Source organism: Brachyistius frenatus, unplaced genomic scaffold, assembly GCF_029030835.1.
Source record: "Brachyistius frenatus isolate BFR_SWC_R1_liver_20210118 unplaced genomic scaffold, ASM2903083v1 Contig_20, whole genome shotgun sequence".
Taxonomy (NCBI): domain Eukaryota; kingdom Metazoa; phylum Chordata; class Actinopteri; family Embiotocidae; genus Brachyistius; species Brachyistius frenatus.
This window is the reverse complement of record NW_027210619.1, coordinates 2,362,155-2,382,219: the sequence shown is the minus strand read 5'-3', so window position 1 is coordinate 2,382,219 and position 20,065 is coordinate 2,362,155. Positions and strand designations below refer to the sequence as shown.

At 42.0% G+C, this 20,065-nt stretch overlaps 1 protein-coding gene across 1 annotated transcript; it reads right to left on the bottom strand.

Annotated features, from left to right (window-relative positions):
• Positions 1–34: 34 nt before the first annotated feature.
• Positions 35–19,243, bottom strand: itga10 (integrin, alpha 10). Its single transcript, XM_069695885.1, has 29 exons — positions 19,154–19,243; positions 18,907–19,016; positions 18,707–18,795; positions 15,769–15,883; positions 15,532–15,659; positions 14,828–14,976; positions 9,897–10,047; positions 6,873–7,038; positions 5,936–6,009; positions 5,702–5,846; positions 4,493–4,641; positions 4,207–4,350; positions 3,843–4,049; positions 3,627–3,757; positions 3,244–3,410; positions 2,967–3,109; positions 2,762–2,872; positions 2,594–2,679; positions 2,339–2,480; positions 2,117–2,209; positions 1,925–2,001; positions 1,658–1,747; positions 1,476–1,560; positions 1,249–1,362; positions 1,070–1,177; positions 864–977; positions 682–777; positions 454–567; positions 35–368 (listed from the first exon to the last, which is right to left on the bottom strand). The coding sequence occupies exons 2-29, from the start codon at positions 19,013–19,015 to the stop codon at positions 315–317; spliced, it is 3,351 nt and encodes a 1,116-aa protein (XP_069551986.1). The 5' UTR covers position 19,016; positions 19,154–19,243; the 3' UTR covers positions 35–314.
• Positions 19,244–20,065: the final 822 nt, after the last annotated feature.

The following is a 20,065-nucleotide window of genomic DNA, read 5'->3' as shown; positions in this document are numbered from 1 at the left end:
AAACTGTAGGACCAAGTGATTGTTTGAAATATAAAACCAAGAAAATGTCTGCAAGTTAAATAGAAGAACTGTGGTTTGGTACACTTTCCTTAAAATTAGAAAAAGATTATTTACACTTAAGTGCCCCCGACCCTGGAAATAGTGGGTAGTGCATTTCTGTTGAACCTTCGTGAGGCTTCATTTGGTCCTGAAGGTCCCCTGTTGCGTCTGTGTCTTGAGTCCTATCCCAGGACGTTCTCTGCCTGGTGGGAGGCGGACTCTACTCATCTGGTAGTTATGGCAAATGACTGCTCTCATGGCAGAAAAAGTTGGGCTCAGTCCTCGTGGTTTTCTTCCTCTCCTCTGAATTTGCGTGTGAAGAATCCAAGCTGACAAGAAAAAGATTGAGATTGATATCCTTCCCTAAACACATTCTGATATTTTCTTTTATGTTCAATTTAAAGTTCATAATACCTTCCACAGTATGAAAATGATGAGGGCCAGTAGCAGCAACCCTCCTATGATGCTACCAATCAGAATCCAGAGTGAGATAGGAATAGCTCGGCCCTTCAGCACCTCCAGTACAGTCTAAAGAAAAGAGAGATCAAGGGAGAGATTAGAGAAAACTAATATTAAACACCTCCCTCACACACACACACACACACACACACACTGCTGCTCACAATCCCTCTGTAGTCTTACCTCCCTCCAGACTGTTCCTGCGCCCAGAGCGATGAGGTTAGTCTCCTTAGCTGTGAGGCGATAGGCACCTATTATCTTCACTGACTTATATTTGGCCTACAGAGAGAGGCACAGAGGTGATGACCAATGTTTGAGTCACAGGACAAGAATTTAAGCACTTGCTCTCAGTGTCTGTAACTTACTTTTCTGAAAAAGTCATCATGAACTCTGCGGATGACCCGAATGATGGCAGCTTGTCCTCTCAGAAGCTGCTGGACTTCACATACAACTTCTGTGCACCATGATCTGCTACAATTCTACAAATATGTAAACACACAAACAAGCCATATTAATAAATGTGCTGGTGCTACACAGTGTTGAATAGCTGCTGTTCAGTGAGAGGCCTCACCAGTATGTCATTCTGCATCATGTCTTCTGGATGGAGGGGGCGTACGTCCCTCTGTCTGGCCTTCATCTGGGCGACATCATTCAACACACTGCAGCTCACTCCTGTGGCCTACAGGGGGCATTTAAATATGTCAGCTATGATCTAATAGCGTGATGCGAATACACACAAGCACTACTCACGTTGTATGAGAAGACATCACTGACAGTCATGAAGACTCTGTCTCCTGAAGCCACAGAGGGCAGAAGCAGCCGCAGCTCCAGATGACTCACAGAGTAGCAGCCGAGATTCAGCAGCTATGAACACAAACAGAGCTCTAATTTTGGCTTTGTTTTTCAGAGTAAAGGCATATCTGTTTATTTTTGGGATCTTTACAAAGCTCAAAGCCATGTGAAACTTGTTTCTTTACCTTGAGGTGTGTGTAGAATTCTGGTCCAATCGCTTCTGATACTGTCCGAGTCGGGTGGACCTCATAGCGGTTCAAATTAGAGTCACTGCACAGATAAACAGGAAAAGAGCAGCATGTAAATACAAGCACAACAAAAAACTATGTTGAAATGAAGCTTAAATATCTTTATGCTGTGCACAGACCTGCTGAGAAACAAGTCTGGTTCATACTGAACATAACTCTGCAGCTGAACACTGTTGTCCCTTAAAGTATCCTCTCTCTCCACACTGTCACTGTAACACAAAAACAGGGTTACATAAGCTCAGCCTGTCAAAGCAGACAAAACATTTTCAGTATCTAGCAGTGGATCCCAAATAAAAACTGTTTATTGAATTGTTTAGTATCTCAAAAAATTTGTACATGAAGAAGTATGCAGAATATGCTGCTTCATTTTGCCACGAGTGAGCTACCTGGCAGCATTAAGCTTCATTTGCACTCGACTGTGCAAAGATGTGCAGCTGAACTCAAACTCCAACATGAAGTTAACCTGCAAACAAAGAAGAGAAGAGCCTGCTGAAGTGACACATTTCACCAGGAGGAAGTGAAGTATGAGTGGGCTGAGTCGAGGGAGGGATGGAGCTATTTCCTCAGCATCAACGTACCTTCGACTGAGAGCGAAATACTGGATAGCTGACATTACATGAGTGGCTGTTGGCGCCAAGAGCTGTACACTCAATCTTAAAGTGGGCATCCTCCTACGAGAAAAAAGAGAGGAAGAAAGAGAATCTGTTAGATGACAGCGCATGTAGATAATGGTGTATGCTTACTTACAATACACATGATGCTGCATTTGTTAGCAGTAATACTGTATGTGTGTGGTTTACCCTAATGCTTAGGCTGGAGAAGTGGAGGTTGCGTGAATAGTGCAGCGTCAGGCTCGTGTTGTAGGCGTTTTCCAGTCTGTTCTGAAGCTGCACCTCCACCGCCAGACGCCTACGAGGGCTACGAATCACATAAGGCTTCTGTCTGTAGAGAAAACACAAAGAAAAACTCAGTGAGACCTAACAATCGAGTGCACATCTGATCTTGTTAAACTGCTGGGGGAAGAAAAGAGATACATGAATATGTCAAATCTCTACCTCGTCCCTGAGATGTCCATGTGTGCCTGTAGCACGAGATCTGTTGTACACACATCGTCCTCACCACAGTCCTTAAAGAACGAGATCTGGAAAGGTAAAAGTGGAGGAGACAGTATGTTTAGATGAAGAAAACTCGAAGGAAAAAGCAAGTAATGCTGTGCCACTCACAGATTTCTTGACAGTGGTGGGCCAGCCTTCATCCAACACTGGACCGCTCTCTGTGTCATTGATTTTATACCGCAGCAAGAAGCTGATAGGACGAATGTAATCTGCTGTGTCCTGCATCAAAAACGTAAACAAATGTTAAGAAAAGTGTAACTCTCTCTGGTGCGTATGAATGAAAGATGAATGAGGTGTGTGTCCAGACACTCACATAAACATGGAAGGGTAATTTGTAACAGAGAGTTTGTCCTGTGTGGACACGGACTGCCAGCTGGGTCTGTCTGTGGGAGCTGTCATCAAACAGTGCCCGTGCCGACAACTTCCTGTCATCCAACATGGCCGACACCCACAGATCTGAGGAGAGGAGGTAATTGAGACAAATGCTGGAAACTCCCAGTCTAAAATTAATCAGAATGTCCGGACTATTATAATAATTACAGAGGGTAAACTAGTGGATGTGAGGTTTATGAAAAAGTAAAGAGTTCTACCAAAACTATTGCTGTGTGTTCCAGGGGAGCGGGAGACGGCGGTGAAGTAGGCAGTAGCATTCAGACAGGCTGATTCTCTGCCTCCCCTCTGGCAGGTCTTCTGAATGACGTTGATGGAGTGCGGCTGGAAGGACAGACTCACATTGATCTGGACGATGCTTCGAGAGCTGGAGATAGGAGTGACAGTCAAAGCCAAAACAGTGTTACATTTTTAGCCATGTGACTATACATGAATGTAGCTGCCAGTAGAGGACTGTTTTTAATGTTTCTAAATGTGGAGAGCAGCTGTCCATAGATGATACGTTTCATGTGTTGTCTAGTTTCATTAAGTCCCAGTGCATGCAGCTATAAAATAAAATCTGTCCTTCTTTCTGTCCACCCACCTGAGCAGTACAGCACTGCCCTGTGCTCCCACTGCCAAGTCTATTAGGTCATCTCCATCCAAGTCCAACCGAGCGCTCACACTGCGGCCAAAATACTGCAGGGAGGGGGAAATCGATAACCCTGGTATACGCTGTGAGGTGGGAAAAGCAGAAATCAGTTTGACTCAATTCAGAGATTGACCAGTGAGCTTGCAGTTGTATATAAATGGGGAATACCTGTTTATAATTGTGGATGACGTAAATACCGTCCCCATGGTAGACATAGATGGCCCCCCGGTGTTCATCCTCCAGCGGGGCTCCCACCAGTAGATCAGTGAAGCCGTCATGGTTCAGATCTGGAGCGGCTGCCATGGCATAACCAAACCTGGCATCCTGGGACTTTTCCTCTGACATCAGTGTGCCGTTGGATACAAACACCTCCTCCTGGGAGACAGAAAAAGGAGGGAAGACATTTGGATGAGTTCAAGGTAATGAGATACTCTATTAGGACATAAGCAGGGATATTTTTTGTTCCATATGTAAGAAATGATTGTGCAATAATTGTGATAGTGAGGAGTGATCTGTGCCACTGATGTCTTACCCCACTGAGGGTGTAAATGTAGACTTTACCAGCCTCCTTGTTTCCTGGGCCGAGGTACATTGGAGCAGCAACCAGAAGGACATCAGTGATGCCATCCTGGTCGATATCCAAACCACACACTTCACTGCCATAGTAAGATCCAATCTACAGACAGAAACATGTTGTTTCATCTTTCTTCCAGTAGGTGGAGTCCCTGCTTTAATCACTGACAAAGAACATTGCTACTGTTTTCTGCTGAAATAAATAAAACTCACTAAAGAGAGGGGAGACATATAAAGAGCTTTACCTGTTCTCCATTGAGGGCCTGCACAATGTTGACATCACCTTCGTCACTGAGTTCAAACAGAATGACTTTGCCTTTGTGTTTAAATCGAGGAGCTCCAGCAACATACATCCTCCTCCAGTCACCAATTATCACAGATGACACTGTGTAACCTGGAGACACATATAAATAGACATTATCTCATATCCCATTATGGCCAGTTTGTGCATCATGTTACATGTTCATGAAGTGAAAAGTGTGGTCGCACATGAAAAGATGACATGATGGTGTTGGTGGATCACTCTGACACGTGCTCGCAGCAGAACAGCAGTGCTTTCATAAGTTGTGTTTTCACAAAATTAAGCTGAAAGAATAACAATAAGCAAAGATGGATACGTTTTGCAGCTTAAAACATTGAAAGGTGGTTTGGTTTACTATCCAGGCAAAGCGGGATTATCAACCGGGCAAAGCCCCAAAAAAGGCCCCAGATTCACTGTTTGGTAATCACTTTTTATATGTTGGACAGCTCAAACAAGGAAAGCAGGAAAAATTAAGGATTTTGTGTTATTTTATTGACAAAACAGTGAAAGGGGTAGCTGAGTTTATTGAGAAAATAATCAACAGATTAATTCAAGGGGAATATAATCATTAGTTGTAGTTCTTTTGTGGGGCCACAACACATTTCTTTCCAGCGCCCCCTTGAGGTTTAAAATGGCCTTTCAACATGATATCAGGCCAAAGTGTGGAATTTATCCACTAGTTCACTAGAGGACACTATGTCAGTGTCACATGTCACATTTTGTCAGGAAAAGAAAGTTGCTTTAAATTTGGGCAGGAAATGCAAGCTGACTTTTGCTTTTTCGCTGACTCAAACATCGGTTGTCTGAGTGAAAGTCCTGTGTTGGTTCCATCTAACCACCATCGACCTCCTCCATACTCAACCTTTATCACTCTGTACTTTTTGAGCCTTGGCGAGGAAAAACAAGACACTGAAACGGTATTCTATAGTGGACTGATGGGTGAATTACACACTTTGGTGTGATACTGAGCTGGGCCTTTTGTGTTTATCATACTGGGGCTTTCTACCAACACATAAATGCTCCACTCAGGAAGACAGACTCTTTCAAATAAGACCAAGCAATACCACACAACAATACAATATTTTGTATACTCATGTACTAACATTCTAACTACATGTTCAGAGCCATGCTCGGAGGTGTGACGTGTGGGTACCTAAATAAGCAGCATGATTTTTGAGCTCGAGAGGAAACTCGCTTTCAAAAGCCTCTCTGGGCGGCATGATTCTTCCGTTGGTTCCCTCCTTCAACACACCACCATCCCAGTCATAGGCACCCACCATCCCAAACAGAATGCCATCCTGAAGAGCAGAGCAGGGCATGGGTGATGTACACAGGCAAAACTCAGCCAATAATTGGCCTGCAGAAAATATTTATCGGTTGGACTTACATCCAGCACGTGCGTGGAGAAGCCGATCTGAGACATCTCCATGTGGAACGAGCTCTGATTGTAGCCCAGTGTACCTAAAGGTGGACATGAAGTCAGCGCTCTCCCTCCTCATGCTTCTTTGCATACCTCCTCCCTTTCTTTTCCTCCCTCTCGAGATCTGATCATCAGCACTCTCTCCCACCCTGAAGACAACAGGTGGCAGACATTTCCTTTCCTCCTGTCCCTTCCGCTCTGATTTCCCCGAACATTGGTCACTTTTCATCAGCTTTCCTGTCATGTTCCCGCTACTATTGTGATAACTGTACACTCCCTCTACCTCTTATTTCCCTTTCTTGCTTTTGCTATTTTTTTCAAATGAGCCTTATCCTCCCTCACTCTCTTCTACAGTTTTTTTTTTTGTAAATTAGATCACTAATAAATCTAAGTAATCAAACAGATTAATCAAAATTTCTTGAATTATCTAATAATTAGAAAAACTGGATTATTATAGTACCATTGTGATAATAGTTCCTCTAAAGATGAACTATAAAGTACAACATACTAAACTTGTTAATTAACTTTACATATGTTATATCTGGTTGACATCAATCAATCTGTGCCCTAATTTGGAGAGTGTCTGGTTAATGTTGATCATCTTAAAGTCAAGTCAGTATTTGGATTCACAATTTCCCAGAATTACTAAAATGTTACAATGACATGCATCAATAAAAATCAGTACATGTATGTGTACATTAAACAACTAATAGCTCTATTATCAGGCTTTTGCTTGTGACTAAGAACTTATGCAGTACATACAACCATGTGGCAAATACAAAATTTGATAAATCATTTTAAAATTGGCCCTACTGATGGATCATGTAATTTGAAACAGACATGAATGTTTGTCCTGAGTGAATTAAATAGATGCCTCTCTGGCTGCCTTTCTAAACATCGTCACCTTCGAGAGTGAAGATGCGGTCTCCCAGGGCGTCCACAATGTCGTTGAGCGCAGCTTCATCAGTCACATTGAAAAAATATTTGTCGTCAGGGTCACTGGCAATATATTTGATCTCATTAATGAACGTCTCTGGGTCTTGCTGCCTCCGGATGTAGTGACCTAGAACCTGAAGGCCAGCGTGGGAGAGAGGGAGAGAGAGAGGGGAAAGATTTAAGAAACAAAAACAAAAGATGGTAAATGAAGAAGCAGATAACTCAAGGTCAATAAAAATTGAGGGATTAAGCTGTAAATAGAAAAAAGTGTTCAAAGTGAGAAAACAGAATGCATAAGTAGATGACACTGTGATGCACACAGGCATGCATAAGAACAATTACTTCTCCACATTTCTGACACGTTGTCTAACACGCTGTCTAACATGAAAACAAACACACTTTGGAGATGTCACTGCCTGTGTAATTTACCAGTAATTAGCTAATATCTGAAGGCAACAAATTGCCTGGAGAACATAAGATCGGAGGAAATAGCAGCCTCTGGAGATTTGTAAATGAGGAGCACAGGCCTCGCTGAGAGGTGAAGAGATGACTGGTGCAGAAGATATACTGCAGCAGCGACAGCTCATGGCTTAACGCCTGAAGTACAAATGAGAAAATTCCATAAGAGAAACCAAACCCTAGAAACTCCCCCTGTGACTCTGGCTGCCAAGCAAACTAAGGAAATCCTCTGTTTTCAAAGGGTAGGGGACAGAGCGGGGCGTAGTGTGTAACATGAAGACAGCCTACATATGAATATGTGCATTAAGATCTTAGAGACGTTGAGAAATTCCACCCAGGCTACCAACTGCTGCTGGTTTTTACATGATCATGAACAGACATTAAAGAATGAGAAAGAAAAAAAGTGAAAAGAGAATGTCTTGTTGAAATGTGAAGCACATTTACTGAATGCAAGGATAAATAAGTGTCCCTGCATTCTGTACATAGTGTTGCATAAACTGCTCACCCACAAACACACATTTTGAGCCTCGGTGCTGCACTGATGTATAAAACACAGCCTGCAGTGATCGTGCTCTTGTTTTGAAAGCTCTAACCTCCCTTGTGAGCCATGTTCACTGCCCGCATGAACGCACACAACAAGGCGGCAGCACAGACAGCAACATCTAACAGATGCCCATCTGTTACAAGCAGTAATCACCTGTCATCAATTTGACTTTCTGGGCAAACATTCATAACCCACCTGATTCTCCTGTTTATTTAAAGATGGTCTTTGTACAAAACCTAAGTGTCTATGCACTTGATAAGTGCAAAAGAAATTTGAAATTGGGACTACATGACCAGAGAAAACTGAGAAAGTAAGCTTCTCTATTAATTTTCGCTCAAAATGGGGAAGTCCTACCAACTCCAGAATGCACAGGGCTAGTTGCGTTCTCTTGCAGCCTCCCCTACTTCGTTTCTATTGGATAAACTTGAACGGAGGTCCCAGTTACCTGCATCTAAGCCGGGGTGTTAGCAAGTTAGCAGCCACCTGTTTGTTTACAAAACTTTTTGGTTGCAATGGTTTCGACTTGCATTGTTCCCGGGTTCCGAGTGCTGTAAACAAATATAAATAACCTCACACATGGTGAGAACACCGCGGTTGAAAGTAGTAGTTTGTAGTCTCCATTTCAAACCGGAGGACTGAGAACACAACGACTTGGACCAAACCGATGACGTAAAGACGAAATAAGTCGAAGATACTGCCGGTCCATCGACTGAACCGGGACTGTTCTCTGCATCCTCCGGACCCAAAACACACCGCATACGGGTGAGGATGTCGCCACAATCTATCTAATGAGGGACATGTGTTCTCTCAGCAAAAGTTAAAATTAAATTTTTCTCAGCAGTTAAGTAAGGTAAACTTGAGTTAAGTGTGTATGCTTAATTTTAATTAAGTAAGGTAAAGATGAATTTAGGAAATGATGTAAACTTCAGTTAAGTAAGATGTCAGTCAGTTGAGTAAGATCTTGCAGAGAGATTGTGGCTAGGAAGCTTGCCAGGAAACATGTATCTCATATTAGCATGGTGACATGAGCATTAAGCTCAAAGTGAAGTTCCAGAGCTGCTGTGCCAGTAGACTACCAGTCCTGTTCATTTAAATCACATTGGGCACCATAAACACCGTAAAAATATCTGCATGGTTTGATTCCACGAGAAGCTGGTCAGAAAAGTTTCTTTTTTATAATTTAGGTGAACCAATGCTTTAGGAATAGAGTCCACTTAATTTCCAAAGATGTTTTCCTTTATGAGAGGCAGATCCAGACACAGAAGACTTTTAATGGGATCCCAGTCTGATCAAACCGTAGGATCTGGTGTTCCCATGGCATGACAAACCCCTGTGAGGAGCTTTGCTTCGTTACGTGGACTTCTTGTAACTGAATTGTACTGTCAGTGAGCTTCTCCATCCATAGATCAGCACATCTCATCTTCACCCATCTACATTTTGCCACTCTCTTCCTTAATGTTTGGCTTATGTTCTCTGTGGTTGGACTGGAGTCTGTAATTCCCCTAGTTTATCTTGTGGGATAGGGAGGTGTCTGCGACCAGTCCTGCCACTCGAGTCCGTCTGGCCCTGTGATACTAACCACTCAGTATGCCACCACTCACTGTGTTTCTGTGTGTTGAGGGGGTCGGGTGGGGCTGGAAAGGACGAGTTTTTGTTCCCAGTCGGTTATTTTTGTAGACCCAAAGGGATCATTTGATAATTTAGAGATGTTATTTTTGGGGGACTGGTGGTAATATTGTGTGGTTGCTTGTGGGTGTATAGTCACATTCTACACAATGTGTGAGGAATGCCAGGGATGCTTTACGCACCCCACTAATAATGTAGGCCAGTTGTTTGGGTGTTTCCTACTGTAGTTTTACCAGTCATGATAGAAAAGAGCTCCCGAATCAACAATTTTAACACCATGAGACATCAAAACTCTCAAATAAAACCCAGACATTAGGATTCTTACAGGTTAGGATACAAGCTGACTTGATAAAATGTACTTACAGCAATGGCATATCTGGTGATATTTCTGTTCTCGCACTCCTCCAGAGCGTCTGGTAGCTCCTCCCCATCATGTGACTCCCCGTCTGTCACTACAATCATCACCTTGGTGGCACCCTCCCTTGCTCCACGCTCAGCACTGAACGCCTCTGTGCTACAAACAAAGAAAGAACGAGAGACAGAAGAAGCTAAAAAATACTGTGTCATTCTGTGATCTTGATCAACCTAGATAGAGAACATGAGACGAAAACAGAGTAAAAATGTAATTACAAGTGGCAAGTGAAGTGAATGGGAAGATACTAAGAAGTATGCAGTCACTTGGTTTCCTGAAAATCTCAAATAAAAATCCTTTGTAAGATATTATACTCTGCTTCTCAGAGAAAATTAATAGCTAGTTTAACACTGAGATATTTAATCTAAGTTTCTTCCCATCAAACACAACATAAATGGTCCAGATCACAACTGGACTTTTCCACAACTTTATTAGTCATACTTGACACATACATTAGCTGCCAGTTAACTCAGTTTGGTCATCGCATGCAGTGTGCATGTGTCACTGCACACAGTGACCGCATCCGTGCATTCCCGTCCAGTTGTGCCATGATACAAAGAGGAAACCTAAATGCCAAACAAACCAACAGACCCAAGCCACACCCTGTTTGTCTGCAGGAAACCTGTTCTCAGTGGGACCTGCTTCAAGTGTTGAATAGGGTTGGTAAGCCTCAGACCAACACACACACACACACACACACACACACACGCACACGCACACGCACACACACACACACACACACACACACACACACACACACACACAGTGAACAGGGCAGAGTAGTCACTTTGAGTGAACTCAGTCATTTTCAGGCTGAAATCCAGCCCCTGACTAAATATAACATTGTGGTCAGCCGCAAGAAACTCAGACTTAAAAACAACTGTTTCCCCTATGCAGTCTGCAAATTACATAGGGTGCCGAGCAGGAGAGCAGAAACAGAAGAGAGGAGGGGAGGTGAAATAAAGAAGAAGAATTAAATTAGGATTGGGGTGTTAAACAGATAAACAATACATAAATACAATAGATAAACAAAAAGAAGGAGAAAATGGAAACAGAAGAATTGAGGGCGGCTGAGGAGAGAAGAGACGAAAAAAATGACGAGACAGGACAGACACAAAGAGGAAAGGAGGAAAGGGAAAATAAAAGGAAAAGAGGAAAGCACAGAAAAATTTGGATTAAAGAAAGAAGGAGATGAGAAAGAAGGAAGGGGAGATGAAAGAGCAGAGAAAGTTGGTGGAGCTAATTGGGAGGCCTGGTATTTACTACCCATTTTATGGAGTCACAGCAGTGTGGTAATGACACGGCACAGTGGTCTGTGTGTGTACTTTTGTGTGTGTGTGTGTGTGTGTGTGTGTGTGTGTGTGTGTGTGTGTGTGTGTGTGTGTGTGTGTGTGTGTGTGTGTGGGTGAGTAAGAGCATTTCAGACGGGTGGAGCAATATCAAAATCAGTGGTTAATCCAGTTGTAGAGGGTTGTTTCATGTTAATGAAGCAGTCCTCTAGTCTGTACTCACATCTTTTTTTACAGACGGATACTGTCATTCAAGATGTCAACTTGTCCAAGTGCTCAAGCGTGGCAGAAAGTGAGTGCCAAAATGTACGTACTATTTTTGGTACGTGTGTGTACGGCTTAACACTGCAAGAAGATGTCAAATGGATCCTGTGTTAGCAGGGTTCAGTGTGTGTGACCTCAGAGCTGCTTTTAAGTCTTTTGGGAGTTCAGCCTCAGGTCAAGTCTTTGAGGGGAAGTCCAAGTACAAGTCCAAGTACATGAACCCTCCATGACCATGTTGACTACAAGTCTGTTACAACAGCTATAACAACGCTATGTTTGGATATTTTCATTACTTTGCATTCACGTGGCATTTTTCTAAAACAACACTTTTTCCCACACACGCAATTGTGGGTTAGTGTGCGATATTAACATCATATTTTTTACCCTGACACAAATTTCTTTCCAAGCATAGTTGTAATGATAATTTAAAAAAAAGCTATATCCTGCAGTCGATTAGCTTAAAGACTGGAATCTGTCTTTTATTATCATTAAGTTTCCTTTTGAGATTTGTTAAGTCTCAGCTAATTTTAGCTAGCTCAGCTTCTCTATGGTCCAATTTCCCCCGCTGTGACATACTCATATTAATTTACATATTCATGGGTGCCTTTGATTGCAAACTACCCATAAGCTTTGTTTAGCTTCTTTATTGCTTTTCCAGCTTCTCTTGTTTGTTTTCCCCGCTTCTACACTTTTATCGCATGTCTATTAAATGATACACAGTAGATTCTGGGGGTTTATTTCTAACAATTCAGGTGAGAAAGTTTATCAAAATGATGCAATAAATTATAACTATTTCTGCCTTCTTCCAGGAAGGCCTCAGAACAGTCAACTTGAAGTGAAATCTAACTTCTTAATTTTTGCATTTGGCATTGGTATTAGTATGACTAGGTCTAAAGTCTCAGGTCACAGTCCTCATTAAATCTGTACTGATCATACCAATAAGATTCTGAATATTAAAAGTGTCCAGAGAGAGAGAGAGGGCACAGTTTACATGTCTTCTGTCTGTTCTTTTAGGAGCTATTTTAGCTGTGTGCTTGGGTTCAGGGTTAAGTTTATAATAAGGACAAGGTTAAGTTAAAGGTCAAACATGCAGTGAAGAGGGGTTAACGTTGGAGTTCAGGGGTCAAGGAATAAATGCTCTGAATGTCGGCCCTTGAAAGCACAGTTAAAAGGCGGTGTAGATAAATTTAATGAGTAGTGTGAGTCCCTGATGTGTGTTGATCTGTGCATGCGTGTACTGTACGTGTCTCTGTGTGTATTTTTACAGCTGTGGGAGCACTACTTGGCTGACCAGGCTGGGTCAGACCATGCAACACCTGCAGCCATGCTGAGCCAGCAGCCAGCTAGCTTAGCTCAGCTAATCTCACTGTTTTTTTTACCCTGTAACTTTCCTGCCGGGTGCCAATGCTGCTATCTGTCCATCTCTGCATGTGTGAGTGAGTAGATATGTTTGTATAAACTCAATCATAAGTTATATTATATGTAATATTTTGATAATACTCCCCTCTTGACATCAAATTGATCTTTATTTAAGCTTCTTTGGCCTGACACACAATTACAGTAGATGAGAAAACTGCAATAATAATAATAATAATAACCTCTTAGTAACAAGCACTATTTTTCTTTTCTTTTTTTTATCATGGCACTGTTAAGTCTACCGACTGTTTTCACCATCTGGCTGGGAAGGAAAGGTGACAGTGACAGTGAAAGGTAAAGACTGGAGAGGGTGTGTGGTAGTGTTGTCTGGATTTCTCGTCCCTGGTGTTTAAAAGCCACAGTTGCACCATTTTACTGGTTCCATTTCCAGTCACTGCTTTTCAACTACCTTTTAAATGCTCCTCTTAAACGAGTCCAACTTTTACCTTTAAATGTACCAGAAAACCGGAACTCTCCAATTACCTGTGTGGTTGTGCGTGCGTGTGTGTGTGTGTGTGTGTGTGTGTGTGTGTGTGTGTGTGTGTGTGTGTGTGTGTGTGTGTGTGTGTGTGTGTGTGTGTGTGTGTGTGTGTGTGTGTGTGTGTGTGTGTGTGTGTGTGTGTGTGCGTGTAGGAGTGGAACACTGCTCCAAGACACACATCCAAAAATGGTAGTCGTGGCCACACATCAGGTCTGGGTGTGGTGCTCTATGTGGATATGGCTTTAATAAAGCAGGAATTTTATTTTGAAAAAAAAGATATTTTAAGACTTTTCACTAAGTCACTGACCCTCAGCCTATAGAACTGTTTCTTTAGACTTCGGGTTACGAGCTTAAATCCCCACAACATACCTCTAAAGAAAAGTCATACGGGTGCGGAGAAACTTGGCACGAATACAGTCAGGAAGAGTACTTTAAAGTTGATTTAAACATTTTGTCAGGATTTTGATCTTTTATATATTTCAGTAACCTGTGATGCCTACGCACTATGTGAACATAGAAACAACATTAGCTAAAAGTACAATTACTAATTACTGGCTCGTGGTTGTGTGCCTCCGCCAACCAGTCAAGTTGCAGTTTCCATATCTGTCCAGACCATCTTTTAATTTATACCTGCATTAATAGATTATTTTGGCCACTTGGAGGGCAGCACCACAAGTTGTAAACACCGCACTGACACATTATCATTTCATAAAGTCGTTGTGGTGAACATGTTAGCAAACAACACACATCCGGCAGACACTAAAAAACAAACATTTATGTTTGTGTTCACCTGGCAAAGTCCATCATTTACTTTCTTTTAGCTCTATCTTTGGTCTCCGCCAAGTCCTGAGAGAAATAGCTCTCTTTAAGCTGCTAAATGCACTGTGTTTACCAGCTATTTGCCAACTTTGTCTTTTTGCTGTTTGGTGTTGGGCAGGTCGACTGCAGTGGGTTTGCTGAATACTGCTGCTTCAATGAGATCAATGAGAGTGAACCAAAAAAGTTAAGGTGCAAGAACAAAAACAATGATCTGAAAGATGCTAAGCTGTTTCAAATAGCTGAAGGTATATCATACTTTTGTGGGGGGTTGTGATTACTTGTGATTCCTTAAACATTATACACAGAGATGTGATTCATTGTTACAATAAAATAAAAATGTATTGGAGAAGTGCTCTATTTGTTACTCTATCTAATGTGATCCATATCTGACAGTTTGGTAAGCATATTGTTAGACAGAAGAACAGACAAGAAGAAAATAGACCTGATTGTCATTATAACTACAAATTATAGAGTGATGTATTTAGAGAAACCCCTGGGAATGTTACACCAAGATTTAAACAGCCAGACAGTTTCCAGTTAGCCTGCCAGGACAACAGCATGTTTCAGAACAAGAAAGATCAGCCAGTAACATTAACACAATCGAACGGCCTACCAGGCCATGTGGATGGCGTAGGCAGTGCGCGTCTCTCGTCCCTCCTGTCGGCTGATGTTCTTGGCGGCCTCCACCACCTCCTGTGTGGTCTGGTAGTCCTTCAGAGACCACTCGTGAACCGCTACCTCGCCATACTGCAGTATACCAACCTGAATGTGCACACACAAAAACACACAGGCATTTCAACAATGCCACATGTTCATGGTTTTGCAGGCACATAATTGTGGAAAGCAACATGAGAGACTTGTGTTTCTGGGGTGAACTATCTCTTAAGTACCAATCCTGTTCTTAAAGCAAACAGTGCACTTGGGGAATTTTTGAATTCATTCAGAAACCAAAGGTATTTCCTCTTCACCTCACATCGCCTGCTTCCCCATACCCCTCCACCCTCCCTTTTCATAACTCATACCCCCTCTCACTCCTCTTGTTGTTTAGCTCTGAGTAATGTCCCCAGAACCCCATCCCCCATCCACCTCCTTTCAGTCCTCCTCAACCTCAAGCAAACTGGGCTCACGTCCTTTTACATTACTAAAGCAATTCATTCTGGTCATATTTGCCAAACTGGTTCTATATATGTCACTCTCAACTTAGGGGTTCCAGAGATTTTAGAGAGAGATCCACTCATAGTCCAACCCACAAGTTTCCATTACTCGAGTAAATAATATATATAGGCAGTGCAGATACATATCAACTTGCTTTATTACCTGCATTTGGTCTGAGCTGATGTGGAACTTGCCGAGGATGTTGCTGACGAAGTTCTGGACCTCGTACCAGGGGTAGATACTGTTGGAGCCGTCCAGCACGATCACGATGTCCATGTATGTGGAACACCCTGCCACATGCGGGAGTTTACGAATATTTGGTTGACTAAGGCAGGTCAGCACAGGATGTTTCTTTGCCACAGTGTCTGTAAGTTTGTGTGTGTGCAAATATGGGATTACTTTGCGCTGTTGGAGCAATGGTCTTTCTTGGCTCTAGGTCGTCGCTGACAGAGGCACAGATGCCAGTGCTGAACATAGATGTACCGCACTCCTGTGACCACAGAGGGGCACATGCCTGCCAATCAGAAGCACACACACACACACACACACACACACACACACACACACACACACACACACACACACACAGGGACACATATAAATACACACAAAAGCATCCGTTTCACAGGTGAAACAATTTCAAGAGTTTCTACAGTTCCTTTGAGCAGTTCATATTTTTAAGTATTTGTGTTCTGGTCACGCGATTTGTTGGTGTATTTCTGGTCATTTTTAAGAGTTTAAATGTAAAGACAAATGTGGCCTGAGAGACTCAGTATTAACACACACACACACACACACACACACACACACACACACACACACACACACACACACACACACACACACACACACACACACACACAGTATGTACTAAAAAAAAAAAAACTAAATAAGGGCAGGCAGGGTACAAAAAGAAAGCAAGTCATAAGATGGAATAAGTCATGGAAAAACTACAATGGTGTGGTTTGGAGGACAGAAAAATGAGGGAGAGGCAGAGAGAGGGAGACTATTGTTGACATGTTGGCAGTCACTGTTGTCATGAGTGGTTTAACAGAGCTGGAACAGAAGACCAGTAAAGCAATTTAAATCTGATTGTGTTAAATGTAGGGTGGGTAGGGTGGGGGGGAGGCAACCCATAAAAATAATTCTGTCTTCAAAGCCTGCCGTTTATTTGGCTTTTCGTACTGAGAATATGGGGAGAGTGTGGAGTGAGGAGATAAAAGGGAAACACAAGCAAATAGTAGAGAGACAAAAGTGGGAGACAGAAAGTGGGGTGAAGTGGGGGAATGAGAGAAAGAGAAACATCCTGGTTTTTCTTGCCCTGTCATTATGGACGGGTTTCTCCTTCGTCACACAGACAGGCAGAGAAGAAGAGATGGAGAGAGGGATGAGACGAAACGATGGAGGGAGAAGATGGAGAAAAGTGAGAGAGGTGCTTTGGCTTTTGGTAGGTCTGTCATTAACAAAGGGCCGGAGAGGCATTCCGATCCTGTTATAGACCTGACCACTGGGGTTAGGATAAACACACATACACACACACACACACACACACACACAGGCACACGCACACACACACACACACACACACACACACACACACACACACACACACACACACACACACACACACACACACACACACACACACAAGCACACACACATTAAACACTAAATTGGCGAGCATTTGTGAACTGTACACGACTCGAAACAGCAGTAAAAACCTGGCAGACACCAAAACACGCAAGCACACTTGCTTAGCACACACACAATCATACAAAAGCAGGCAGATAACACATACTGTTGCTTCCTGGCTACAGCAGAAGTGTTTTCACTGGGAAGCCAGACACTTCAGAACTGGAGAAATTAGGAATGGAGCGCAAGAGTAAGATGTCAGGATGTGTGTATCAGAGCTATAGATCTGAGACTTTAGACTTTGCACTTAACTACTCACAGACTTTACTCCCAAGATTTGACTCTGACTAGCCATACACCATCCATATTTGCATTTGGTTTTAAACCATGCGTTTGCGTTTACAACTGTTTGCATCATGAACGTTATCGCTCACATCTTTGCCTCTGTACTCTGCATGTTACTGGAGGACTCTGCTAGCAGCCACACTAGAGAAACAAGAATACCATTACGACATCCTGTTGTAAACAATAAACATGACAATAATCGATCACAACTTGACCCCAAGACTACTTCACTCACTGATTCTGAGATTACAGGGGGACAAAAAACAACATCGGCACCCTCCCCACTCTGTCTTCCCAAAGTTTTCTGCCATCCACCCACGTAGCGTTCTCTGACTTGTTTCAATTTAGCAGGACTCTGTCAGACCTCCATACTGCCCGTACGAACTAAAGTGGCAACAATTAGTAAAACAGTTAAATCAGCATTATTTTTGATCAATTGTTTAATCATTTATCACTTAACATTCTCTGGTTGTAGCTATCGTGTGGATAAAATCACCAATTATTTTATCCAACCAAGCTGTCACTTCAGGCCCTGGAAACTTATATTATGCTTCTTTTTTCTTTTTACTATTTTCTGATGTTTTATAGATTCATTTAATTAACCGATTAATCCAGAAAATACAAAGATTAATAAAGTCAAAATAAAAAATAATTGTTAGTTGCTGTTCCAGTACGAACAGCAACAGCATGTGTCTTCTTTCAAGCGAGCAGCAGTACAGTGGCAAAAGCGTGAGCAGAGCATTGCCAACTGCCCCAATGAAAAGGGTGTGATGGATATATGTTACATGTGAGTGTGGCAGCACACTCAAGCTGACTGCCTGAACCATAGTAGTTTTGCGTCATTACTATAATTTTGAAATGAAAATGTGCAAATGTCATGAAATTGTAATCATTGTCATTCATTATCATTCAGACCTGAAAAGGTTGTATCCTGACTTCTGAAGACAAGTGACTTACAGTAATGTGCCATCAGAGACTTCCTTGCTGTGACACACTTGAGATTTGAACGATCTCACAAACAGATCTGACGTATGCATGTATAATATTGAAGATGTGCGAGCGTATACCCATAAAACAGATTAAGACATCTGCATTCTGTAAGTGAATAGTCTGTCTGTGTGACTTTGCGAATGTGAATATGAATCTCCAAAAAGGAGGGGAAAGGAAGTGGGTGATCAGTGAACCTCATGTGGTCAAATCTAAAGTCAAATAAAAACACACCAACAGAGCTAATTCATTCAAATTCTGTCAAACAAACACAACCTGGTCTCACCACATCCCTTCAGGCTCCCACACACCAGCCCAATGCCCACGTAGCAAAAAATATAAATCCTCGTTTCCCAGTGTTGGGACCACATACCAGGAAGCCATCAGGTGAGTCTGGAGTGATGGTCATTCCCAGGTGGGAGTTCCTCAGATTTTTAGAAACGTTCTGAAGAGCAGTTTCACCTGAGACACACAGACAGAGCAGTTTAGCAGTGGGGTAATATATCTGAATTTAAATGACAGATTGTATTTTTTCAGAGGTAGCGGATCTTCTTTCGGTTATTTGTTTCTCACCTAGATTTATTTTGCTGCAGTTTGAGTTCTTCTCCTCTCCAATAATGCATTTGTACACATCTCCTTTCCTGTTGTTGGGCGGCCCGTCCCAGGGAGCACCAACCAGCATTCTTCAACAGAATGACAGTCGGTCATTTACCATCAAAACATCATCCTTCATATGGCTTTGTGTACATATCAAGATAGTTTTAACTATTTGCATCTCTTTCTCTTTGTTTATATTCCCGTATCCCTCTCGCACACTTACGATTTCTCTCCATCTGCTTCATGCTGTAAGACAGAAAAGCCAAACAGAGCCTCCTCTGGACCATTGAAGATGCGCGGATGCTTTACATCTATGTTGAAACACTGACACAAATCTGGAAGCAAAAACAAAAAAGATTATTACACAGATGACAAAAAAACAAAAAGATGACATGGTCATTGTTGTGATTTACAAAACTTTATGTAAAGATCGAGTAATGATCCCAAAGACACCACAAAAATGTTTTATAAGATATCCAGAACATTTCTATTTGATAAAATGATGCAGCCTCAAATAATGTGCAATGGTTGAATATTTTACTCATTATAAACATCAAATAGCTTCGATGACTTGTTGAAACAAGCAAATGTAGAATATAGATGTGATGTCATACAGAGAATACCATTTTTTGAGAAACTTTGAGAAATACTTATTAGCTTTGTTGCAGAGTTAACCCTTGTGTTGTCCTTGGATCAAAATGACCCGCAGCTGTGTTCAACCAAGTTCTATTTTATTTTCATATTTTTTGGGATCATTGGTGACAAAGAGGCCGTGAGGGTTTCTTTAAAGAATGATGACCAATGATCCCAAAAAATATAAAAATATAGAAATAAAATAGAACTTGGTTGAACACAGCTGCGGGTCATTTTGACCCGAGGACAACACGAGGGTTAAAGAGGAAGGTCGATGCCTCTCTCATAGGCATGAGTAGTATCTATCATTAACTCTCAGCAAGAAAAGGAATACTTCCCTAATATTTCCCTAAGAAATGTTTTTGTTGCTTTCAGACACTGAGAATATGAGTTGACATGAATAGTATTCAAACTTGCAAAACATGGGGTTGGAAACTGTGTACACAACTGTAGTTACATCTACAGTGCGAAGTAAAATTATTATTTTACATCTTGGCTGTGG

What these genes read in the sequence shown, in the direction of transcription:
- itga10 (XM_069695885.1), bottom strand. Translation starts at nt 19,015, where the DNA reads ATGCTGGTTGGTGCTCCCTGGGACGGGCCGCCCAACAACAGGAAAGGA. An exon ending in TCTCCACGCACGTGCTGGAT is followed by an intron (nt 5,847 to 5,935) that starts GTAAGTCCAACC and finishes TCTGCTCTTCAG; the next exon opens with GATGGCATTCTGTTTGGGAT. An exon ending in TCATCCACAATTATAAACAG is followed by an intron (nt 3,758 to 3,842) that starts GTATTCCCCATT and finishes CCCACCTCACAG; the next exon opens with CGTATACCAGGGTTATCGAT.